The sequence below is a fragment of the Sciurus vulgaris genome (assembly GCF_902686455.1).
Source record: "Sciurus vulgaris genome assembly, chromosome: 12".
Lineage (NCBI taxonomy): Eukaryota > Metazoa > Chordata > Mammalia > Rodentia > Sciuridae > Sciurus > Sciurus vulgaris.
The window spans coordinates 54,609,627-54,636,971 of record NC_136473.1 but is presented as its reverse complement, the minus strand read 5'-3'; the positions used below and the strand labels follow the sequence as shown (position 1 = coordinate 54,636,971).

At 33.5% G+C, this 27,345-nt stretch overlaps 1 protein-coding gene across 1 annotated transcript in view; it reads left to right on the top strand.

Annotated features, from left to right (window-relative positions):
* Positions 1-27,345, top strand: part of ADSS2 (adenylosuccinate synthase 2) — a 43,985-nt gene that overhangs the window by 556 nt on the left and 16,084 nt on the right. Inside the window, exons 2-7 of the mRNA XM_079107448.1 lie at positions 11,883-11,985; positions 12,756-12,824; positions 14,636-14,686; positions 24,563-24,629; positions 24,873-24,980; positions 25,888-25,969. Of these exons, the coding sequence (XP_078963574.1) occupies positions 11,883-11,985; positions 12,756-12,824; positions 14,636-14,686; positions 24,563-24,629; positions 24,873-24,980; positions 25,888-25,969 (480 nt within the window). The remainder of the gene's footprint in view (positions 1-11,882; positions 11,986-12,755; positions 12,825-14,635; positions 14,687-24,562; positions 24,630-24,872; positions 24,981-25,887; positions 25,970-27,345) is intronic.

The following is a 27,345-nucleotide window of genomic DNA, read 5'->3' as shown; positions in this document are numbered from 1 at the left end:
TCAGGACTGGGTCTGGGGAGAGGTGGGATGCGGTCGGAGTTTGAGAAGGCACTGCGGAGGCCTGCTCCTGACTCAGTGTGGGGACCGGGTGAGAACCCGGCGCGGCCGCAGAACTTACCCATCACCCACCCCTGGCAGCCAAGTGGGAGCGATTATTCCGAAATGCCCTGAAATCCAGACTCAACACTGCCCCACCTGCAGGCCCCAGGCGTAAAGAGCTTTGCCTCCTCCCATGTACTTTATTGACATCAGAACCCACCTGGGGTCATTGGGACTGTCTAAGGATCCTGGCCTTTTGTTTTTGTTTACTTTTTACTCCGCATAAATTAATATTAAGGGGAAATTATTTTTGCTCACTGGTTCCAAAGGAAGGAATCCCCGCTCTGGTAAAAAGACTGAGTTAAGTATATACATGAATGCAAAATCGGATATTAAGAAATATCTAAGTTATTACGGTTACACGGAAAGTTCACTTTCGGGAAATGTAGTGGTAACGTACTTCCTACCGGGAGACACGTGGTTTTCAGGGTGAGCTTTCTTCCTTTTTGCCGTTTACTTTGAAGCAGCCTAGAAGCCTAGAGCCTTTGTGAAGGCTCTCAGATAACTAACCTTTAGGTTCAAAATTCTAAATGGATGAGCAGTACCCACGTTCAAAACAAAATGTAGTATTTGAAGTTAACTGCAGTCTGTTTAGGTTCCAAGAATATCTCTTAAACGTAAATGCACAATGCGATGATGCCATGGTGTAGGTTTTTTTAATAAGTTAGTATTGCCTACTTGATTGGAAGTTTTCTGCCTAAAGTTGAATACCACTTGTGCATTCAGAAACGGAAATTACAGGTCAAAAAGCTAAATGCAAATATTCTCTGACTTACGCACTGGTTCTGTTTTCTTTTTTTGTTTTTTTTTTTTTTTTTTGTTTTTGTTTTTGCATGCAGAAATCTATCCTACCCAGTTCTTGGCTAAGAGAGGCGCTTTATCAACTGTACCACTTTACCACCAACTCTATCTCCTTTTCAGCCTTCTCTCCCTCTGCCTGTCTGGCAGCATTCAAACTTAATGCTGCTACCAAAGGTGTTGCCATTGAATTGATGCCTCTGTGACATTAGGAGCTGCTCCGAAAGCCTGGCCTTCACCTTATGTTTTCTTAAAATTAGGTCTAGCCCTGCTATGGAGGGGGACTTATACCTAACTCTTGTTGGGTAGCAGAGGCGAGGCCTGTTTTCTCCTACTCTGACATCCCCTTCACTTGAAAATACTGCACTCAGGTTGAGCTACATTATTCCTTCCAAGATTTGAGACATTTAGTAATGATAGCATTTATTCTAAAAGAGTCTCAATTTTAGTACTCCTTTGAAAATGGTTAGAATTAGTTTATAGACTGGAAGTGTTACTGTGTTACTGAGAAAGTAGTCTTAAAGGGAAGGTCATAGACCAATATGTTCTAATGTCCTTGGAAAGTCTAAAAAAGTGATTGAGAAGGAGCCATGTTTGCCTTCAAAATATTAGTTGAAGATAGTGGAGAAATAAGTGATCATACTTGCTGGGAGGACTTCCCTGTCTTATTAACTTTTTGTTTACTACTTTCCTATGTAATCTTTATATTCTTGTTCCACATAAGAACTCATCAGTAGGATTCTTATTAGCGTCCAGTTAGCCAAAGTAGCTAAGTAAGGAATTGATTTAAGCATATCTCTTTTGTGATTTACCTTGGTAACTTCATGTTATTTGGCCAGCCCTAGTAACCTGGCATCTACTTAATAAATTTCTCTTATGTTATAAAACTGAAGAATATGGAATGTTGAAATTCTTAGTAAGCATGTATAGAGAGCTTGGGAAAGTCTGTGTTGCCTTGGATTGATTGCTTTGTTAGATGTGTCAAGTTTGTGTGTTATTGAAAACTGTTAGAGTTTAAATTTTTTCTTGTTATATTTGTGCGAGAAACTCCAAGTTTTACAGCATTGTTCCTCCAGAGGTGGTATACATACAATGTGTCCCTATTTTCCTTTTTTTGGTACTGGGGATTGAACCTAGGGGCATTTGACTACTAAGCCGCATCCCCAGTCCTTTTTCAACACTTTATTTAGAGACAGGGTCTTACTGAGTGCTAAGTGCCTCGCTAAGTTGCTGAGGCTAGCGTAGAGCTGGCGATCCTCCTGTCTCAGCCTCCCGACCTGCTGGGATTACAGATGTGTACAGCTGTCCATATTTTCAACATGGAATCTTAAAATAAGGAATTTCCCCCAGTTTTAAAAAGAAAAAATTTGACATTTTCTTTATACACTTTAACATATAAAATGCCCTTTGGGGAAGAATAGATGCAAAGCTAATGGTATTTGCATTGTTATAGCACTTAAAGTCTGTGTCTTCAGATTCAGGATTTATGGGGAATTATTTATAACCTTATAGGTACTCTAGGTCTATAAATAAGTATGTAGTACTTGGATCAAAGAATGACCACTACTAATGGCTGTTTTCAAATCAATATATCTTTTAAGAAAAAGAGAAGGATTAAGTATAGGACCAACTTAACACTCTGATCATTCATCCAACAAGTGCATATTGAGTATCTACAAGGGACCACTTATCCCTAGAGTGAAAAAAACTGAAAAAGGCCAAGATTGTGCCCAGAAGGAGCTCACAGTCTAGTGGACCACTGCTATGTAAACAAGTATTGCCAGGGTAGGGATGGAAATGGGTACTAGCACGGCTTTTTCAAGGGGTTAAAATATGGAAACTGGAAGGGTTTTTTGGTGGTACAAAAGTAGTTTTGTTTGGAAGTCTTCTCCAGCACTCTCCCCATCTTCTCGAAGTAAATGTACTTTGTTTACTTTACTTTATTGAGTAGAAACTACAGAGATTTTTTAAAACTGTAGCACTTTTACCAGGTCTTAAGCAAGTGCTTATTTATTGTTCTTAGAGAAAGAAAGCTTGGTGTTCTTGGTTACAGTTAGGCATGCATTTGCTTGTGACCAGGGAAGGCTAAAGCAGTCTTCTTTTTCTTTGTATTTCCCCACAGGGTTTTAAAGTAACATAAAGAGAATGTATTAACTACAGTTAGTTTCAAGGGAAAGTATATCCTGTCACCTGCTATATATGAAAGTTTACCATAAAAATAAACAAGATTAAAAAATGTTTCTAATTTGTAGCTAATACTGGTACTTGTAAAAAGACTCTGAAACCAGCTATTAGTATGTAATAAAGAAGTATAAAAGGCATACTAACACAGTTTCTTCTTGAAATAATCAGAAAAGGTGAGAAATAATTTAAAAGGAAGTAACTCATATAATGTCTTGACATTGGTACAGCTAAAGTTTTCTCACAAACCCATTATTTCAAAGAATTAATAATTCTCTCAAAATTTGGTCATTCAATAAGAATATCCCAAAGTTGTTCCCTATTTAAATCTATATCATTAGTACTTATGATATAGCATCATCTGTATTTTCAAGGTGTGAATTTTTAAGTTACATGAGGCCATGTTGGTATCTGATTTAAAGTATAGTTTCTTTCATTTTGGTGGGAATGAGTGGGTTGGTTGGGTAGATTAAAGTATCTTTAGGAAAAGCTGTTGCCTAGAACAAATTTAAAGTGAACCAGTAAGTTGATAGGTACTGAATAGCTTTTTTACTAGAACTGGGTACCAATCCAGTTATATTGTCTTTTGGGAAAAATGTCAGATTTTGACATCAAATATTAATGTGGATAAGCTACTTATTGGTAAGTTAATATTGGTGGTTAGAATACTTTTATCCATAGGAAAAGAGACATTATTAAGTATTCCTTAGTGAAAGCTACTAAAGGAATAGTGAATGAAAGTGAATTTCTATGGCTATCAGATTCCAGGATGGAGTGGCTAATTATATTTATTTCAGTGTAATAAAATTATTTCAAAAATATCAGAGACCCCATGAAATTTCTAAAAATGGGATTTTTGTTTAGGTCAAGCTTTTAAAATCCTTTTTAAAGAAAGTGTTGGTTTTTTTTAAGCGATCGTCTTACTGGGGAAAGTACTTCAGTTTCAGGGTTTTTAAGAAAATGCCTTCATGAGTATAATGATGAAATGAATTTTCATCAAGTATTTATAAAAAAAACTGCATAACATCGTGGGTTTTATACAGTTTTTTGGCTATACATCTGCATTCTCTCATCCGTGATCATGGTTTAGTGAGTATATAGGTTAGAGTTTGGTACCTATAGTCTAAAACTTTTTTATTTGGAACCTAAGATCTTTCAAGGCAATGCCCTTTTCCATTTTCATTGTGAGAAGTTGTTTCATAATTGCAGTTTAACTTATAAATTAGTGTACATAAGAGTGTCATCTTTTGTGTGACATTTGTGTGTGTGTGAAACTGGAAGGTAACCCATAGTAATGTAAAGAAGATATCTTTAAGCCTTTCAACAATAATTGCACAGTGCACTTGGGTGTCTGTCTTTCAGAAAAGAAATCCAGATACCTGTATTTATTTTCACTTCCCATCCAGTGTGTCTGGTTACTGCTCAGTAGTTTAATTTGATCAACTTACTGGTAGTAACTTCACCTGATCTACTTTGGAATCATAAGCTAATTGCAGTTATATGAATGCCTTCGTAAAAGAGCAGAGTCATTCTTGGTTTTTGGTCCTTTATTGCTGTGAGTTGACAGTTGCTTTAGTTTGGGTGAATAGTGAAATGTTTCGTCTGGAAAGGGGGAGGTCCAGTTCTTAAACTTTACAAAGAAAACGTCATAGGTAATAAGCATTGACTCAAAAGATGTTAGGTTATTAAGAAACTTGAAGATTCTAGACAAGAAATAGCACTGTTTTTTGGCTTCTGAGAGAGTTCAGGGGTATGAAGTCTTAGGCATAGCTGCTCTCTGCTGTAACCCTTAATGGCAACTTTTTGACTTCTTAATTGATGTTTATTTTGAGCTCTGTGATTACAGTATGCTATTCGCGTATGCAGAGCAAAAAGGACAAAGAAAAGATACAGAAGGATTTTAGAAATCTAAGTGGACTGAAAATGCCTCTGGGCCTTGTGCATGAAATTGTTAGCTCTTGACACTTGGGCCACTACTGTTGGCTGTAAAAGATGCTTTTGTTTTCAGTTTATAACACAGAAAAGGTTGTTCATTGTGGTCATCTCCTCTTTTACAGCCTGAACATTCTTGGTATGAAGAAGGGAGAGATTTGGGGAAGCCAAAGTAACAACTTTGGCCCAGTAACAACTGCAATTAAAAGTGAAAAATCATCTTTGCATGCTAATTTCATTTCCTTCCAAACTTTTTTTTTTTTAAACCTCTCCTGGATCCATGAAACTTTATAATTAGAAACTTACACATATCAGCATTTCCTTGTTGGAGCTCTTGGTCTAAGATTGGTTATGTTAGCCTCTGATTCTGAAGAGCCAGGAAGAAAATCTAAAACATTTGTCTTCTGACTGACTTAAATGTAGCATCAAATTAGGAAGAAAGGAGCATGCATGGAAAAACTGACAGCAGTTACACAGTAACTAGATACAGTTATCCCTGATCCTGCAGTATCATGTTTTAAAATATTGTCCTTGACAGCATAAAATGTGAACAAAAGTTAGCATTTAATCATTTATTTCCAGTCATCACTCATACAAGATTCACTGAGAACCAGGTGTACACATACTATGTTGTAATGAGTTTCTTTTTGTGAATCATATGAGTTTTTTGTTTGCAAACAGTAGAAAGTTTCTCTTAAGCAAGATGGAGATTTGTTTGTTAAAGAGCGGCCAGCCTTAGGGTGACTGGAGACCAAGGCCACTCCTGGGATCTCAGCAGGCCAGAACTGGTAGCCTTTCTCTTTGGGATGTTTCTGTTAGGTGGTGACTGGCATTTTAACTCTTGCTTTCTTTGCTAATGAGACTCAAATTCCCAAGGGAGAAGAGCTCTTTGGCTTGGGTTGGATCAGGTTTCCCTGTCTGGATCAATCACTGGGCTAGGGGGATGATTACTATGATTTGCAAAGTAAGGGGGAAGAGGAGGGGTGAAACTGTTCAACAGCTGTAGTTGACCTGGAGTTAATTTCATCAAGAGAGATAGGTATGAGGAAAGATTTGTTCAGGGTTGTTAGATTTGGAAATTGTTTTTCAACAGTCTAATGTACCTGTAGACCATTAGTGCTTTTTTGGGGAAAGAATATTTGGAGTTAAGTTTTTTTTTTATGATTTTTAATTCTATTAAAATAATGAAAATTAGCTGTGTATTAATTTTTGAAAGCTGTTATATCAGAAACTGCTTTTCAGTTTTGAGAACATAGAATTTTAGTTCTGCCTTTTGTTTTTATTTTTCTCATAATTTCCAATTTATTTCACATAGCTGTACCTTCGTATACAGTTTTTTTTCTTGGTCATGAGAAGCTTAAAAATACTTTATGTAGTTGATTTTGTTTCGTTTTTTTTTTTTTTTTTGGGTGCTGGGGATTGAAACTAGGTTCTTGCACATGCTATGCATGTGTTCTTTATTTAATCTTAATGCATGAATAGTAGTACAAGAGAATTGGTAAAATAAATATCCATATTAGAGCATATTTTGTGATTATCATGAGTTAAAGTTTGTTTCATGTATTGATTCATGTTAATACAATTAACTTGCATTTATTCTTTTTTTTTATTGTAAACAAATGGGATACATGTTGTTTCTCTGTTTGTACATGGCATAAAGGCATACCATTTGTGTAATCATAAATTTACATAGAGTAATGTTGTTTGATTCATTCTGTTATTTTTTCCCTTCCCCCCACCCCTCCCACCCCTCTTTTCCTTCTATACAGAGCTTCCTTCCTCCATACTTGCCCCCCTCCCTAACCCTAACTCTAACCCTAACACTAACCCTTCCCTCCCCCCATTATGTGTCATCATCCACTTATTAGCGATGTCATTCTTCCTTTGGCTTTTTGAGATTGGCTTATCTCACTTAGCATGATATTCTCCAATTTCATCCATTTGCCTGCAAATGCCATAATTTTATCATTCTTTATGGCTGAGTAATATTCCATTGTGTATGTATATATATATATATATATATATATATATATATATATATATATATATATATACACCACAGCTTCTTTATCCACTCATCAATTGAAGGGCATCTAGGTTGGTTCCACAGTCTGCATTTATTCTTGAGATGTCACATAAGAACATTATATAAGGCACCAAAAGCATATATTTTTCCTCAAACTTGCCACATACCACTTTTGGAGTTACTTTCTGTTGGGCTTTTTGGGAGGAGGGTACATTTCAAAATTAAAAATGGTTCAAAAAGTTGAGACATCTAAGAATCATTAAGAAAAGGTTTTCCTTACTGATATCATTAAGATCATTCTATTAAGGACTTAGGGGAGAAAATGTAAGTGCTTATTTACAACTGGTCACTAGTACCCCGTGGGGAAGTTGGAGCATGAAAAATTAATCTTGAAATACAAACTATGTAGAAGGGGTACTGAGATGAAGTAGAAGGAGCACTAATAAGGAATTTCTTGATGAGGAAATCTATGTATTAATAAATTTCAGTACATTGCCATATTTCAATGGAACCAGAAGACAACCTTAATTGTTTCCACTTTTTGTATGAATATACTTTTTTTTTTTTAAGTTAAGTAATATAGAACATGTAACTATAATACTTAAAGTATTTGTTCAATGCTGTGTGAGTGTCTGGGGTTGTAAGTTATAGGAATTTAGCAAAGCAGCAAGAGGTAATTACATTTAACTGTTAATATGAATATATGATCACTGCTTTTGTTGGTATAACTTACCAGGTTTGGTTTAGGGAAAATTAGGATTGAGAAGAGAAGAGTACAACTCTAAAAGCAGGACAGCAACAAACTATCTTCTGTCATTTTATGGAATGCAATCTGGCCTCCCCAGTGTTACTTCCCGGAATCATTAAACATGATTAAGCAAGCATGTCCTTGTTGCTTATCCTGCACATGCTGGGTAAAGTTGCCCAGGTGGGAAGCAGCTCCATCTGCCATTGTAATTTGTAGGTGGGAGCTTAAGGTGGTGGTCAGCAATGGTGTTTGTATTTGGAGCCTCTTTGTTTTGCTAATTGCTAATGGATGTGACCTCTCCTTGGACCAGCATAGCCAGTCTTTGAGGTCATTTGTCCTGAATGCCCAAAGTCAATTCTGCAATTTCACACAATCTATAAATAGTTGAGGTTAGCATTTAAATAGGCACTTCAAATTTGAAGCTTCATCTGTTGTATTTTATGAAATATGGCAATGTACTGAAATTTATTAATACATAGATTTCCTCATCAAGAAATTCCTTATTAGTGCTCCTTCTACTTCATCTCAGTACTCCTTAGAAGGGTACATAGTTTGTATTTCAAGATTAATTTTTCATGCCCCAACTTCCCCACGGGGTACTAATGACCAGTTGTAAATAAGCACTTACAGTTTCTCCCCTAAGTCCTTAATAGAATGATCTAGGGTTATTCTGAACATATTTAACCATATTCAGTTAAGCAATTTAAATGATATTTAAACCATAAAATGATCCTGTGATATTGGTTATTGAAAAATGTTGGTTAATATTTGAGTGAGCAAGACTTATATCAAATTATAATTTCTTGTCTTTTATAGCTGAACTTTCCCAACCTAAATTGTGTATTAACTTGGACAAACTTAAAGGAATTAAGCCAATTTATCCCCCTAGAGTTACCTATCACAATCATCTGCTTAAAAAGAAAATCTGTCCATCTATATTAATCATCATCTTTTATGGTTGTGAAAATGTTTAAGAGAATAGGCTTTTGTTATACAACAAAAATATTGTCATGCACTACCAAATTAATTGCTTTGCCAAATAATTATATTAGTGTATCTGTAAAAATAATTTTGTACAAATTAGGAACCTTACATTAAGGGTCTATCCTAATATAGAGTAATCTATTCTTTATATTAGGTAAATGATGGATTTTTTTAAAAACTGGTTTTGCTTAGACACAGGTTGAACATCCCTTATCCAAGACACTTGAGACCGCAGTGTTTCAGATTTCAGATTTTTAATTTGTGCATGAAATAGTTTCATGGTGTGCAATTTTCTACTTGTGGCATCATGTTAGCACTCAGTTTTTCAGATTTTGGGACTTTGGAAGGGATATCGAACTTATTGCTTGTCTCAAAGTCACCAATACTTTTATAATAATTAGTTTAGATTTGTTAAATTTAGTGATTTATAATAATTTAGTATTATGCAATTATATCAAATTCGCACTTCCCTTAATGAGCTTCATGTTCTTAAAAGTATTTTTTTTTCCTGAAAGTTTAGGAGAGGTTTTCTAAATCATATGTAAAATATTTTGGAGGCTAAATTGGTATGAAGGATTAAGAACAATTAAAATACTGGTAACAATTGTCTCGTGAGTTATTTCAGTAAGCCTAAATTAAAATCACTATGTTTGGCTAGGTGTGGTGGCTCACATGTGTAATCTCAAAGACTTGGGCAACTGAGGCAGGAGGATCACAAGTTCAAAGCTAGCTTCAGCAACTTAGTGAGGCCCTAAGCAACTTAGCTAGACCCTCTCAAAAAGTAAAGAGTGCTGGGGACATGACTCAGTGGGTAAGCCTAGGTTTCAATACCTGGTAACAAAAAAAGAAAAAAAAAATCACTATATTTTTTTGGTATGTTTTAGAATTCTACGAGAATCGTGATAAATTTGCCTAAGTGTAAATAATAAAAATATATACCAGGATGTTTATTGCAACATTGTTTCAAATGGCAAAAGATTAGAAATAATCCAGATGTTATGGAGCTAGTTTAATAAGTTGTTAAATATCCAAGTACAAAATAATATAATGCAGCCTTAAAAGAATGGGATGGTTCTGTTTGCAAGGTTATGAATTGAGCTCTAGAAATTGTTAAACACATAAAGTAAGTCTAGGAGTGCCTGCATGCTTGCATGCATGAGCCCCTGGGTTTGATCCCCAGTGGGGGGAAAAAAAAAACAACAAGCTGCTCAGGTATATATAGTCTATTACTGTTTGTGTATATAGAATACAACAATATATAAATGTGTTTTTTTATGCATAAAGTATCTCAAGAGGGACACCAAAAACTTGTGTTAACTGTTTGCCTTGTAACAAGCATATGAGAAGACTTCCCATTTTGTTGTGTATGCTTCTGCACGTTTTGGAATATGTATCATATACAGTCATTTCCTTTAAAAAAAAGAAAAAAAGCAAAAAAAAAAATTCATCTGTATCCTTGTTGATATCATCTGAAAGAGATGTTGCTTAAAATTCTTGCTCTGTCATCTTTGTCTTGCCCTCTACCCGCCATCTTGTAGACTACGTAGCCCCAAACTGTCAAGTGTGTTAGATTTTTTTTTAAATAAATACATGAGGTATATTAGTCTTCAAGCAAAGATTACTTTAAACTGTGAAAAATAATGTAGATAAGCATTTTCTTTCTGAAGGTTTTTTAACTGGATCTGTTTTTCTGGTGTATTTATAAATTCATGATCCATGATGATTCCATAAAAATTAAATAACTCATGTTTTTAAACATAGCCTTGTAATCAAGTTAGTCATTCTCAGGAGATACAGTTTTGACTTTTTTTTTAATGTCACAACAAATGTGTTAAGGTTGTTTCATGTTCCTAGTTGGCTATTTACTTTTAAAACTAAGTATTTCTTCATGCTTTATAACTTAAAATTAGAAGAATTATCTGATCACTCATATATTTTCAGCCTTTCTTGGACCTAACTTTTATAATTTGACATTTTGTTTTTTATTGACCATGTAGGCAAAAGTTTCATAGAGTGGAAATTACATCATAGCTTTGTAGTGTGGTTCTGAACATAAAAGATTCCTTGACTCCATGGATTGTATTATCTAGAGTTGAGAAGGTTCTGGGGATCTGTCACTAACCAAATGCAGAAGACTGATTTATTCATTAGAGTCTTCGGAAAACAATATTTGGGGGAATTACTTGGGAAACATCCTAGTTGTTAAGTGCATATAAAAACACAAATTTCGGATCACAAAGTTGCTTGCTTGACATATTTTAAGGACAGTGGGAATTATATGAATATTTACATCAAGTTAGGGTAACTTGGGTTTTTTGTGGGGGCGATAAGGGGAATTGAACTCAGAGACACTCTGAGCCACATCCCTAGTCCTCTTTTGTATTTTATTTAGAGACAGGATCTTACTGCCTCACTTTTGCTGAGGCCGGCTTTGAACTTGTGATCCTCCTGTCTCAGCTTCCCAAGCTGCAGGGATTATAGGCATGTACCACCCCGCCCGGAAGTAACTCGTTTTTTTCTCCCTGGTCCTGGGAATCAAACCAGGGGCACTCTATCACTGAGCTACATCTCCAGCCCTTCTTATTTTTTATGTTGAGACAGGGTCTCTAAGTTGCTGAGGCCAACCTCAAACTTAGGATCCCCCTACCTTAGTCACTGGGATTATAGGTATGCACCACCAGGTCTGGCTAGATTATTTCTTTTTATCTTAGAGATATTTTTGGTGTAAATAAAATATCATGGATAATTAGATTGCCATATCTTGCATAATACCGAAGACAGACTAATGAACAAATTGTTCTATGTACTTTTTCAGTTGTATTCCCCCCAATTTTTTTTCTTTTTTTTAAACAAAGGGATATGACTTCCCTGTCTTCCAGAAACCTGAACTCTCCAATTTATAGATCCTTTTAGGGTAATCACTCACAGGTACTATAGTAGGGATAGAAAACAAGCAAACTGTTTTAAAGCCTTTAATGAAGGCAGTATAGTTGACAAATATTTGAGCTTCCTTAAGTGATGCTAACACCTAAGCAGGAATTCATTAATTCACTTAGAAAGGAGATGTATTATCTGTCATATTTATTACCAGGCTCAATTTCTCTTATATTTCAGGGAGGAAATAATGCTGGCCATACAGTTGTTGTAGATTCTGTGGAATATGATTTTCATCTTTTACCCAGTGGAATAATTAATCCAAATGTTACTGCATTCATTGGTAAGTATTTAAATTGAAATGTGTGGGGATTGATAATACTATTCATTTTTAATTATCAAAACTGATTTCATTTCTCACTATTAGGTTCATTGACCATGGTACCCTCTGGAATATACTGACTTTGGCTCTTTGTTACTCTTTCAGATCTTTTAGCAGGAATACTTTCTGGAATGGTTATTTTGCATGCATCTGAGAACATTAACAGTCTTAATTCTATAGAAGAATTCAATCATCAAGTCACTTTTCTAAACACTTTAAACTGTGACTCACCATATGAAGGATTTGATTCTGAACCCTGTAACAAGTGATAACAATATATTTTCTTTTCTACTTTTAAAATTTTTAAAAATGCTGTTCATATTCTAAATTGATTGTATGATCATTTTAATAGAGTATGATTCCCCAATTTGAAAGACATTGATCAGGAGTATACCATGACCAAAACTACATAGTTTCTTTGAGAATAATGGTTCACTTTGTTTTAAAGAAATTTCAACTTGAGTATAATTATAGCGCTTTTATATTCTAATTATGTGTATTATAATCTATTATGTGTTTACATTATACCATTGTTTAAAATGCATTAGTATTTCTGTGGTAACTCCCTGATAAATCAGAATGCCTTATTAATCAAAGTACCCTAACTCTTCTATTCTAGATGGTTATTATAGCTGTCTATATTTTAATATGTTATACACACACTTTATAATTACAGATGTTTAAGGTCTACCTTTAAGGTTCAAGGTCCAGGGTTATTTGTTTTCCTCTAGGAAATGGTGTGGTAATTCATCTACCTGGATTGTTTGAAGAAGCAGAGAAAAATGTTCAAAAAGGAAAAGGTATGAAAAAATAAGTACAATTGATAACCTGTTATTTTTTGTACAGTTTTATTAGGATCTCATGCTAGAGAAACGTAACATTTCTGTCGTACATTTTAAATTTTGTGGTTACTGTAGAACAAATTTTTGGGTGTCAGTTACTAAATTCCATTTATTATAATTAGTATTTTAAACAAACAAACAAAAAAAATGAAACATAATGCCCTTGTGTAGGTCCTGATTTATTGACACATTACTCACCTGCAAACTTTATCTTAAGGTATCTAGAAATTACTGTGTGTTCATTGCACAGTTCTAGGAAGGTCATGAGTTGCTCATTGACAATCTCGTTTCCTAGTTCCAGAGCTCTCCTTTGGTTCCTGCAACCCCAAGATGAAAGGGGGTTGTTTTCCTCCAAATGAAGGGAATGCTTTTGTGCACTATAACCATTCCCATTGCCTTTAAAGAAATACCCTTGAATTTTTACCTTTACTGATCAACTTAGCAACCTCCTTGAGGTGTAAAGGGAATTTAATAATAATTAATAATTCATGATTGAGGAAAATCATTAGTATAGTTTCCCTTTAGATGACCTCAGACTTAAAATACTCTGATTACTGTTGTTGAAGTTTATTGTTCAGGTTTAAAAGCAGCAGTCCTTCCTCAAGTGTTCTTAACAACTGGATTGAACTTTACAGAACCCTATCTTGCTTCCATCTTTGTTTTCTCCTGCCTTCTCACAAAAACTGTCCTATTCTGGGTTTTCTAAGTTGGTCAACTTGGGGTTCCCATGTTGGTCTCTGCCCTTCTTTTTCTCCTTTAAAATTTTTTTCCTATCCTTTTTTCCTTCTGGCCTATTTCACCATGCTGTATCCTTTCCTAGGCTTCTTTGATATATTTTCATTAGGATATTCCCTATATAAAAATATGTAAATGCATATTTACATGTCAAAAACAACTGTTAAGAAGGTTTACCTTTTAGCACATTATTTACTGAGAAGGAGGTTCTTTTCCTTAAGCTTTACAGAATAAACTCTCAAATCTTCAATATTATCATGTACTAGGCAAATGTTCTACCACTGAGCTACACCTCAACCCCTACAATTATTTGTAGTGTCAAATAGTTTTGAAAATAGAACTTGGTGGTTTATCTTTAGGATGCAGATATAGCCTACCAAGGTACTGCCTTTAAAAGAAAATTCTCTGTTTGGATTAGTTTTTCTAGTCATTCAACAGCTCCCCACCACCTTTTTCTAAACAAACATTTGTTGGATGAAGAGCCAGGTACTATGAAAACTCATGACCCCTGCTCTCAGATATTCACAGTTAAGTGAGGAGATACATATTTTTAGTTATAATTCAGTGTAATAATTGACAATACTTTAGAACAATTAAAAAGTTTACTATTTTGTTTAGTCACACTTCATTAAATATTTTTTGGGGAAGGATGCTATTCCTAAAATTAACTCCCTCTCTTAAATTTCTTCCCTTGCTAGGTACCTACTCCCCACCCCACATCTATCAAAAATATTTTCTTACCGTTTGCTTTTTGGATTCCTGGAAGTATCTTATGTGAATATAACTGAATTTAGACTAGTGTTTTCTAGAGTAAAACATTTGGAGAGATAAGAGAGTAAATGAGTTGTATATTGAAGGAGTGACAGGTAAGAAAACTTGTTACACATGATTTTTCCTATGCAGAAGAAAATACCCAAAAGTAATTATTTCAGTAAAAAACAGTTTTAGACATTGTTTATTAAGAAATTAAGATTTAAAAGAAAAGAACTGTTACCCAGAATGCTTGATAAAATGTTTCTTTTCTCCCCTTTTAGGTCTAGAAGGCTGGGAAAAGAGGCTTATCATATCTGACAGAGCTCATATTGGTAAGGAGGACATATAACATTTATTTGTTAACTATCTTTTTTTCTCCTGAATATATAAAATGAAAGCCTTTTGTACCTAATTTTGTCTCTAATGTTTTATTTAACCTAGGAAAGATGGATTGTAATTGAGTTCCAAATATATCAGATCTTACTGAGTTTTTTTTTTTTCTTTTTTACTTTTGATACTAGGCTAAAATAAACATTCCTGTAGACAGGGTTAGCTAAGCAAGTGAATAGCAAAAGCAGTATTTCATGAGACATTTTAAATTCTATTTAAATTAAGCCATATTGAAATACAAAGAGCATTTACAAAGAGCATTTACTCAAATGAATATTTTTTTTTTTTTCTATTTTGAGATAATGATACATGCATGGAATAGAATCTGACCTGTTTGCAGTCTCAGTACTTCCTCTTTTCCTCCACTTCTCCCTCCCCCATTCCCTTCCTCTATTCTTTGATCTTCCTTCTATTTATTGTATTTTTAAATTGGTGCTCTGTAGGCAAACATGCAAGTGGATTTCACTGTGGTGTATTCTCCTGTGTTGACAGCATCATTGGGTCATTTTCATTCCATGGTCCCTCCCTTTCCTGTATCTCCTCCCAACCCCAATTCCCTTCCCCTTCTCCACTGAGCTCCCTTTTTCTTTCATGGTGTTCCTCTCTTTTCCCCCCTATTTTGCTCTCTGCATATGACAAAAAACACTGGACCCTTGACCTTCTGAGTCTGGCTTCTTTGACTTAGTATAATGTTTTCCAGCTCCAGTTATTTACTGGCAAATGCCATAAGTTCATTCAACCAAGAGCGAATACACTTTCTTCTCAGCAGCACATGGATCCTTCTCTAAAATAGACCATATATTATGCCACAAAGCTAATGTAAGCAAATACAAGAAGATAGAGACACTACCTTGTATTCTATCAGATCATAATGGTTTGAAGTTAGAAATAAATGAAAGAGTAAAAAACAGAAGCTACTCCAACACCTGGAGATTAAACAATATGCTATTACATGATGAATGGATAACAGAAGATATTAGGAAGGAAATTAAAAAATTCCTAGAGGTAAATGAGAACAAAGAAACATCATATCAAAATCTTTGGGACACTATGAAAGCAGTACTTAGAGGAAAATTTATTTCATGGAGCGCATTCAATAAAAGAAGTAAAAATCAACAAATAAACAACCTAACACTTCAGCTCAAAGCCCTAGAAAAAGAAGAACAGACCAACACCAAAAGTAGTAGAAGACAGGAAATAGTTAAACTCAGAGCTGAAATCAACGAAATTGAAACAAAAGAAACTATACAAAAAATTGACAAAATAAATAGTTGGTTCTTTTGAAAAAATAAACAAAATTGATAAACCCTTAGCCACTCTAACAAAGAGAAGACGAGAGAAAACCCAAATCACCAAAATTCGGAATGAACAAGGAAATATCACAACAGACACGATTGAAATACAAAACATAATTAGAAGCTATTTTGAAAATCTATATTCTAACCAAATAGAAAATTTCGAAGACATCAACAGGTTTCTAGAGACATATGAATTGCCTAAATTGAACGAGGAGGACATACAAAATTTAAATAGATCAATTTCAAGTAATGAAGTAGAAGGGGTCATCAAAAGCCTACCAACAAAGAAAAGTCCAGGACCAGATGGGTTCTCAGCCGAGTTCTACAAAATCTTTAAAGAAGAGCTCATTCCAATACTTCTCAAAGTATTCCATGAAATAGAAGAGGAGGGTACCCTCCCAAACTCATTCTATGAAACCAATATTACCCTGATACCCAAGCCAGACAGAGATAAATCGAGGAAAGAAAACTTCAGACCGATATCATTAATGAACATTGACGCAAAAATTCTCAATAAAATTTTAGCAAATCGCATACAAAAATATATTAAAAAGATAGTGCACCATGATCAAGTGGGTTTTATCCCAGGGATGCAAGGTTGGTTCAACATCCGGAAATCAATAAATGTAATTCACCATATCAATAGACTTAAAGTCAAGAACCACATGATTATTTCAATAGATGCAGAAAAAGCATTTGATAAAATACAACACCCCTTCATGCTCAAAACACTAGAAAAAATAGGGATAGTGGGAACATTCCTTAACATTGTAAAGGCCATCTATGCTAAGCCCATGGCTAATATCATTCTAAATGGTGAAAAACTGAAAGCATTCCCCCTAAAAACTGGAACAAGACAGGGATGCCCTCTTTCACCACTCCTATTCAATATTGTTCTTGAGACTCTAGCCAGAGCAATTAGACAGACCAAAGAAATTAAAGGAATACGAATAGGAAAAGAAGAACTCAAACTATCCCTATTTGCGGATGATATGATTATATACTTAGAGGAACCAGGAAATTCCACTAGAAAACTGTTAGAACTCATAAGTGAATTCAGTAAAGTGGCAGGTTACAAGATCAATGCTCATAAATCCAATGCATTTTTATACATAAGTGAGGAATCCTCAGAAAGAGAAATTATGAAAACTACCCCATTCACCATAGCATCGAAAAAAATAAAATACTTGGGAATCAATCTCACAAAAGAGGTAAAAGACCTCTACAATGAGAACTACAGAACACTAAAGAAAGAAATCGAAGAAAACCTTAGAAGATGGAAAGATCTCCCATGTTCTTGGATAGGCCGAATTAATATTGTCAAAATGGCCATACTACCAAAAGTGCTATACAGATTCAATGCAATCCCAATTAAAATCCCAATGACGTACCTTACAGAAATAGAGCAAGCAATCATGAAATTCATCTGGAAGAATAAGAAACCCAGAATAGCTAAAGCAATCCTTCAAATGAATATTTGAGTAAAAGTACATCTTCCCTTTGGCAAATCTTTAGAGTGACTCTGTGCCTACAATATAATAATTACTGCTTTTCATTCAGACTAGTCTTTTCCTCCATTAATTAGAGCAAACTCAGCTCTAAAATTAATTTTAACCACCACTAATAAATTTGAGGTTTTCTTCCTTTCTAAGTTAATAGAATTGTTAATTAGCAGTGACATAGTTAAGAGACAATAACCAAAACAGAGAAACTGGTATAGATGATAGATCTGAACTCAAACTGTGTGTGTCCTGAGGCAGAAGCTGCTAAAGTTTTAGCATTGACCCCTACTTAAGAGTAACTTTCATCAAGGTTCTTTTAGTATTTCTCAACCAAGTACAGAAATCAAATAATGGTGTCTTCATATAACAGCCCAGACTTGAATCCTGCCCATAATCTTATTAACCCAATAAAATAACTTGTTTGAAGTACACTGTGCTGAATTAACATACCATTTTATGTTAAAATGTCCTTTTTTGCATTACAGTGTTTGCCATGGGCTTCTCAATATAAAATTCTGAAAAGAACAATTTTGTGTTATCACAGCAAAACTTTTTTACATTAATATAATTATCCCATACATTGTCTATGAGTAGAATGGTCATTCTTGTTTTATACTCAAGATTTTGATAGCAGTTAGTATAACTAGATGAAATGTAGGAATACTTTGGTATTTTCCAAAAATTCAAGTAGACTTGTATTAGTTATCTCAACTGAATGTGTTTAAACTATGAAAATATGAATCATCAGTAATACTTGGATTTAAATGAAATCTTTTTTATATCCAGAACATTTAATTACATAGGTATATAACCAAGACAAAAAAGAAACAAGCATAATAGCATGTAATTTGGATAAGGACAAAGGTATTAATTTGCCTGTTAGAGGAAGGAGGTTGTAAATCTGTCATTTTTGGTGCCCATTTTCAGCATCTGATTTTTAAAAATATATTTTAGTTATTGGCTTATGATAGAACTTTATCTTAAACTTTTTTATATTCTGATGTACAAAGTTTTTCCTTACTATCTTAGACACATAAGGAAAAATATTTTTATAAAGTACTTCAGTGATTTTTTTCCCCCTTTTTTATACTCAACTACTCATTAACCTTATTCTGTTACACAAGTCATCTTTAATTTCTTCTTCGTGGTTTTTATATGTAGCCGTTTGTTATCCATTGCCCCTGCATTGTGGATACAGTAAAGCATTGTGTTAGATGATGAAAACCACTACTTATCTTCAGAACTTTCCAATGGTTTTCTATGGTCTGCTATGCAAAATTTGTTATCTTAATTAGTATACCACAATTTAGGATTTCAAAATAGATAATAACTAATACCTAACATTTAATCTCAGTGTACTTAATCGGATAGTTTAACTATATGTAAATATAAATGCACTGATGCTATCAGTCTGTCAAAAAGAGCAAAGTGTTAAGGGATGAATCTGTTTCTGCCCAGTTTCTCTATTTTCCTTCTTCATGTAAATACTTTGGGTTCATTACTGATAGTTTGCTTGCTTGGGTATAGCACAGTGACTAATCAAGTCACTTAACTGCTTTAGACACCAAAAAGAAAAGACAGTAGATAGGCAAAAGGGTCAAAAGACCACAACCAACGTAAATCAATATTTTAAAATTTCTATTTATAATTTTATTATGTATCTTTCATAATGATTTTTTTCTTTTCCATTTATGTGTGCCCTTAAATGAAATCATTTCTGATGGAAAACTGGTCCTAGGGATGATAAGGTCACTAAAATTTAGTTGTTAGTAGTAATATGTATCACAGTGCATATGTAAGCATTAAAATGCATATTATTAAAAAGCCTATATGAAATAAGTATGTTAATATGATCATTTCTATAGTTCTATCATGATAAAATCTACATATATGTTAATATTATCAATTTTGTAATGGTGAAAAGGAATAAATACTGTCATTTAAAAAAATCAAATAGCTAACTGAAAATTGACTGAGGATCATTACTATGAAACCACATTAAATCTTTGCTTCAGTGACTCTCCCCTCTCACAGAACTGAAAGGACAGTTCCCTAAGCTCTGTAAATTATTTCCAAGACTTTAAACAGTAAATTCCCATAATGTCATGAGATTAAGCATGTATCAAGTGTGTTAGGTAATATGGAGCATAGTATAAGAGAAGGAACTATCGACTTGTAATTTTGGGGATTTGGATCCAAGTCTTGATTGTATGTCCCCTGGCAAGTTCTTTATCTTCCAGGCATTAGTTCCCTAGTTGTGACCATGCAGGAAACAATTTTATCTGTTTTATTTATATTGAAGTTCAACAACTAACTCAGGTGCCTTACCCCACTTTGTCAAAATGTACTTTTTTTTTTTTTTTTAAATCTTGAGAGACATTGGTCTGGAGTTTTCTTTGGTTTTAGTGCCTTCCATTTTTCCAAAAGAGTATGTATTATCCTTTTAACTTTTGTATACTCTTAGCAAAATGCCTCTTTCTGCTCTTAGTAATTTGTATTTTCTCCCTCTTTATCTTGATTAATCTAACTAGAGTTTTTCTCATTTTATTGCTTTTGATTTTTAAAAAATAAATATTTAATTTTATTGATTTTTCTGTTTTCTATTTCATGTTTTAGTTTTTCCATTCTTTTTACTCTCTTTGATTTTAATTTGCTCTTTTCCTAGCCTCTTTAGATCATATGTTTCTTTTCTAGTACAAGTTTTTAAAGCTGTGTATGACCCTTAATATTACTTTAGCTATGTTCCACAAATTTTGACATTTTGCGTGTTCATTTTCATTTATTTCAAAATAACTTGTAATTTCTTTTTTGACCCATGAGTTATTGGCCATAATATGTTTCTAAATATTGAAGATTTTCCTGATTTTGATTATTTCTAATGTACTTGTGGACAAAAAATATACTCAGTGTGATCCCAGTCTTCTTAAATTTGTGGAGACATGTTTTATGTTCCTGTATATTAGCTGTTTCCGTTAATCTTCCCCATGCACTTAGAATGTGTTGCTGTTACAGAGCAGAGTTTTATTTAAATGTCAATTAAATCAAATTGTTTAGTAGTATTCAAATTTTCTATATATCAACTGATTTTCAGTCTTTGTGCTTTATTTATCACTGAGGATTGTTAATACTTCAATAGTAATTGTGAATTTGCCTATTTTTCTTTTCAAGTTAGTCAGTTTTTATTTTGTTTCCTTTTAAGCTCTGTTAAGTGTATGTATATTTACAGTTATGATTTTGATAAATTAGCTTTTATAATTGTTATGAAGGTGTCCTCTTTATTTATGGCAATATTTCTTTTCTGAAGACTTATTTGATATTAATATAGCCAACTAGAGCCATCTTAAGGTGAATATTTGAATGGTCTAATAATCTTTAGGTTTATGGTGCATTTTTTAATAGACAGACTGTGTTAGGGTCTTGCTTTTCTTTCATTGTGACAGTCCATCTTTTAATTAGAATGGTTAGACCTTTTACTTTTAGTCTAATTTGTGTGGTTGGATTAATTTCTCTTCTTTGTTTTTATTTGTTTCATATGTCTTTTTTTCTACCTTTTAACATTGAATATTTATAATTTCTCCACTACTAGCTTATTAGCTCTACTCCTTACTTTATTAATTTGGTAGTTGCTTTAGGATTTATAATGTACATCTTTAAACTTAACACAGTCTACCTTCAAATATCTCACTTATAAGGTTCTTAAAATATCATGCTTCCATTTTCTTCAGTCCTTTGTGTGCTATTTTCATATATTTTATGTCTATGTTATATTATGAATTCCACAATACAGTGTTAATATTTTTGCTTTAAGTAGTCAGTTTTCTTGAAGAAATTTTAAAGAAGAGTAAGTTGCTGGCCAACTCTTTACAATAACATATTTCAGGAACTTATGCAGTGATTTATCACATTATCCTTGTGCCCTTTCCCACTGAATCTCATAATCTGTAATAAGAGAGATGTTTAGTAAGGAAAAATAGCCTGAGAAATGACTGAGAGTATTTTGAAAATGTTAAGCATATGAAATCTAGGTGTTGGGTGTCTTTTATTCAGAAACAATCAGTTGACTATCTCCTCTGTATCCAGTAGACAAATTGTAGAAAAGACAAATTTAAAAATCTCCTAATGGAGTTACTAGTATAATAGTGAACACAAACAGTAAAATGAATATGTAATAAATGTACCATGGCATATGGTGATAAATTTTGAGGTGATACAATATATCAGAGAAAGAAGCCAGTAGTGTCAGGCAGTTTGGAGGAGGTGAGTAGGAACCTACAGTTGTAGATGAAGTGACTGGGAAGCTTCACTGAGAACTGACATTTGAATAAAGACCTACAGGAGGTATGAGAAAGCAAACAAAGAAGATATTACCTGTTTTGAGGCTTACACTGAATGTATTACAACATTAATTTTATTAATAAAACTTAATTATAGGGCTGGGGATATAGTGCAGTGGTAGTAGAGTGCATCCTTAACAAACATGAGTTAGTTCAAGCCCTAGCACCAACACCCTTCCCCGAAAAAAGGAAAAAAAAAAAAAAAGGCAAACTTAACTATAATAATAAATATAAGTAAATAAAATGGTGCTAAAATAATTATGACAGATGAACAGTTTTCTCTCATTTTTAAAAATTAGACTGAATTCCCAAAGCAGCTTCAAACAGATTGTTCTTTCAAAATCATAATAGTGGAGATAGAAGTCTCCATGTCATGATGAAGCCTTATGAGAATAATTACTCTGATTATTCTAATAGCTTCCTGGGGTCTAGGAACATATTAGTTCTATTACAAAATACTAAATTAATTTTTGAAAATATGATTCACCTGCTTTCCATCAACCATTTAATTATGGTTTGCCAGTTGCATTTTAACTTTGACAATAGAAAATAAAACATTTAAATGCAAATTCATTTTTTTTTTTTTTTTTTTTAAGAAATTGCATGCTCTAAAGTCTCAGTCTTGTCATAACTGATTTGTAAGGTCAGGGCTTAATGAAACAACTCTTAAGAACAATTTTGACCCTACAAGTAAATAAGAAAGGCTGTTGGCTGGCAGTAAGATAGGAACATGATAATAAACTACTCCCCAAAGCATAACAGTTTATTGGCTAAGGTCTAGAATCTATGTGTTAATAATAGGTTAATGATGCACACATACACACAAACCATATATTTTGTACTCATAGTTACCATCTTCATTAAAATATAGATTCTTATATTTTACTTGTACTCTAAACAGCTACTCTGACCTTTTTTAGTCATTATTTACTCCTTTTCATCAGAGGTACTCACTCTTCTTAGTTTCCTCATCATAAATTAGTTTTGTCTGAACTTTATATAAAATTATATAGTATGCAACCTTTTGTGTCTGACTTCCACAAACATCTTATGAGATTTATCTTTATTGTTACACAAAACAGCATTTTTTTTTTCTTTTTTGTTGCTATATAGTATCCCATTATGTGGCTATACCACAATTTATCCACAGTACCATAATGAAAATTTAAGTTGTTTCCAACATTTGGACAATTGTTGCTCTGAATATACATAGTTTTAGATGTGTCCTGGTACATAGTATACCAGTGTGATTTTAAGGGTGTTGTTATTACTTAGTTCTGTAGCACTGAGTGAAATTTTGTTATACTGGATAATTTTAAAATCACACAATACAAATTTAGCATCTATAATGTAACTTACTACTGCACAAAATGTCAAAACTCATTCACCAGAGAAATCTGTTATCATATTAAAATGTAGGTGATAAGCAGGGGAGAATACTACCTTGACAGTTTCCTCAAAACAAAGAAATTAGGGACGACTACTTACATGGATTTGAAGGGCAGGGTTAGTCAGGGGGTGGTTTTAGACTAGAATTTATCAAACTTTTTGAGTTTTACTATTTATAATTACAATGTTAGTCTTCTAATACTTTTAAATAGTTTTTTTTTCCCCTCAAAGGCACCACTAATTTCAAGAACCTTCAATCAGTTATTCTGTTAAAAACCTACACACATTTCAACTTACTTGGAGATGATGGCATCATTTGTGAAAATAAACCATAGATACATGTACTAAAATTCATTGAATTGTATGCTTAAAATGGGCTGTTAATTATACTCCCATATAGCTGTTTAAAAATAAAACCCAAAAAACTTCAGTTAGAAGTTTATAAATTCTATACCTGCCTCACGTATAAACCAGCTATTCATTCAGTCAGTAAATATTGGAGAACTTTTTGGCACAGGAAATTAGCCAGCAAGCTAAACTAATATTGTCCAAATACTGAAGACTGTTGGTAGGGGAAGAGATGAAATGTGTGTGTAGGTGTAGGAAGAGGCATATTCTTTGCAGGAGAAGCATATACTTTGTAGTTTAAGACTGAAAAGAATGCTGTTGTAACCAAAGGAGCAAGAAAGTGGCAGAGCATTGTTTAAGATGGAAGTACACACTATGCAAGAAGGCTACATCAGAGGAGAGTTTTATCTTTTTCTTTAGAACAACAGAAAGCCATTGAGTTTTAAGGGCAAGGGCGTGATGTCATTTTTATGTCTTGGAAGGATGGTTTTGACTGCACTGAATTATTTAGGTTAGAGATTTCCAAGAGTGGGAATAGGTACACACTTTAGTCTATTTTCAGTGAGAGGTGATGGAAACTTAGTGAGGAAGAGGGAGGTGTCAAATGATTCCTAGATTTCTAGAGCTCAGAACTTGGAAGAAAAAAGGATATCTTTGTAAACTGAACTGTATACAATTATAGGATAGGGTTTTCCAAAATTAGCTTCTTAATAGACTTATTTTTGAAATCATGTAGACTGCAATCAATCAAAGGCCTATTTTCATATTAATGTGTCAGTTGGTATTATAATCTTTACTCCTGCCTTTATCACTTTTTAAAATTTATATAGACATTATGAAATGAGGCCCAAGGGATTTATAACTTCAGTAATTTGAAATGCAATATGTTTTGTTTTTGTATATTCTTGTTTCAAAAACAACCATGATTTTGTTTTATTTCTCCTCAGTATTTGATTTTCATCAAGCGGCTGATGGTATCCAGGAACAGCAGAGACAAGAACAAGCAGGAAAAAAGTATGATATTTTTTATACTGTTCAAGCACTTCTAGACCTTTATGTTCAAATTCTAGGACAGAAGTTTCAAAAAATGCTAGAATATCCTTTTTAGAATTCAGAGAAAATCAATAGAATTATGAAAATAAACTCACAGGAAATAGCATAAATAGAAATAGTAACTTCATTCTTTGTGCTGATCTGACCTTAAGACCTGTGCATCTTTCTCATCTAACTCAAAGCTTGTTTTGATTTGGTTTTAAGTTTGGGTACCACAAAAAAGGGAATTGGCCCAGTTTATTCTTCTAAAGCTGCTCGGAGTGGACTTCGGATGTGTGATCTTGTTTCTGACTTTGATGGCTTCTCTGAGAGGTAACTAACTTGTGTTTCACAACTGAATACTTAGAACTTTTAAAACCTAGGGTGCAAAAATGGCCAAGTTAGTATTCTAGTTAAATAATGATAATTGGTTTCATTATTACTACTGTATGAAATTCTGACATTTTTATTGTATTCTGATTGGTCATTAATTTCAGATTTATTTCGTGAAAAATAACATGCTGATGACATATCAGTAGTATCCCAAGAAGACAAAGTCAGAATTATATTTAAGGATTCGAGTATCGGATGGTTTGCTGAGAAACAGAATTTTTTTCGGGGATATAGCAGTACTTTGGTGTAATCACCATGATCTACAGTCTTGATCTTTGGATTTTCAGGTCCAAAGATTCCATTATGTCCTCCCACCCAGAAATGATTAGCCTCTCAGGTCCTGGTAAATTTTTGTGTACCAAGTGCACCTTGAAAAATAGAAATGCCACACTGACACATACTCTGTAGAAAAATCTCCGTGGAAACCTAATAAGCACCAAAAAATTATACAGTGGCTCAGTGATTGGGAGTTGGTTGTGTTAATATGTGGTATCAAGGCTATAATAATGTGCTATATCCTTTTGCTGTTGTTTATATTTGTCGTACAGGAAAGATAGCTTAGAAGACTTTTAGAGACAAATTGCTAATGTCTGCCTCTTTTTACAAGCATCATGTATATCATCCCTTTCTGTTTTTTATTCAGTATAATACAGATTTAAGTCTTTGTTTATAGATTTCAATCCTACTGTTCTTCTTTCCTCCTTATACATAATACACTGACCTTAATCAGTGTCAGGATTAATTTGCTGATAAGACCACTTATAATCTACAGAAGTCATTTAAATTCAATGATATTATTTAAAACATTTTTAAAGAGCTAATGTTTTGATTTACCTGTATTTATCAGGTTCAAAGTTCTGGCTAACCAGTACAAATCCATATACCCAACTTTGGAAATAGACATTGAAGGTGAACTGCAAAAACTCAAGGTAATGTTTTCTGACCTCTTTAGTGTCCTTTTAATGCTTGTTTGCTAAGTTAGTCTCTAGATCTTGCATTCATTCCAGTTTTATGTAAGACCTGGTAATGGAAATTTACCAGTTTGTCTAAAGGATAGCCTGTTTGAATTACTTCGCTGAGTATGGCTTACACAAAATATTGGGCTGGGAGCAAAAGTAGTATATGAAGGTAATCCTAAGTTAGGAACCAGATCATAGATCTAGATCTTATATGCATGGTAGGAAATTTAGCTTTGATCCTGGAGATCATAGAAAACTCTTTGATAATTTTGAGGAGAAGAAGCTTAGATTTGCATTATATAAAAGCCATTCATAGCAATTGGAGTGTAGTTCAGCAAAGGGACAAGTGAGGGATGATAATTTTTGAAGTTAAGCAACCCATTTTAGGATTGATAGCTCATAGGCTCTCTATATTCCTAAGAGACAAATAAGGTAACTGGCCAAAGATGAGGCCCACGTTAGGTAACTGTTAGGTGTCAGTGATGCTCAAGTTGGTCAGCAGTATAGTCTTCTACCTCTCCATCTTTCTGTTTCTTCATAATCACTGGTAAATTTCACATTGTTTCCTGTGTGTCTGATTGTTACTTCTCTAAAGTATCAACCTCACTTCCAGAACTGAATAGTAATCTACAAGCAGTATGCCATTCCAGAATAGTCATAGACCTTAGACCTGTCCACTCATTGATTTCCAAGAAAGACAAAAAATTTTTAAAAAACACTGATGGAACATTCTAGATATTAGATATTTGTATTTTAGTGCATTGATTTTTGCTTAGAATAGATTACCATTTTCTTTAATAGCTGGAAATATTTATGGGCTGCAGTATGGGTGTGATTTTTCATTTCCATTTTAGAAATGTTCTGTATGAATGTAAAGTAGATGAAGAATAATAAAATTGGGTAAGAAGATTTTTGTAGGCAAAGTTATGTTAAACCAGGTCTATAAGGAACAAGGGGTTTGATGAAAAGAATGGTCATTTTAGTCATACAAAAAAAAACTAAAACAGGAATAAATAAGGAATTAGAAACTAGAGCCACGGAGGGGCCGTACATTCATCAGTGGGTTTAATATACTTACATGTTTTTCATAATTGAAACTAGGTTTTAGTGCAATTACACTATAGGAATTAGGGGAAGTTCTTGTTTATATTACATTTTTACTTGAATTCTGAAGTTAAATAGAATTTCTAAAAATTTAAATATGTTTTGAGAATTCTTTGTAATGCTTTATGTATAAAATATTTGATATTATCAATATTATGTAGATATTTTACAGTATTAGAATTATATGAAAAAGAGAGATATCAATCAGTTACTGATACTTGTGTGCTTGGCAATGTAACCTG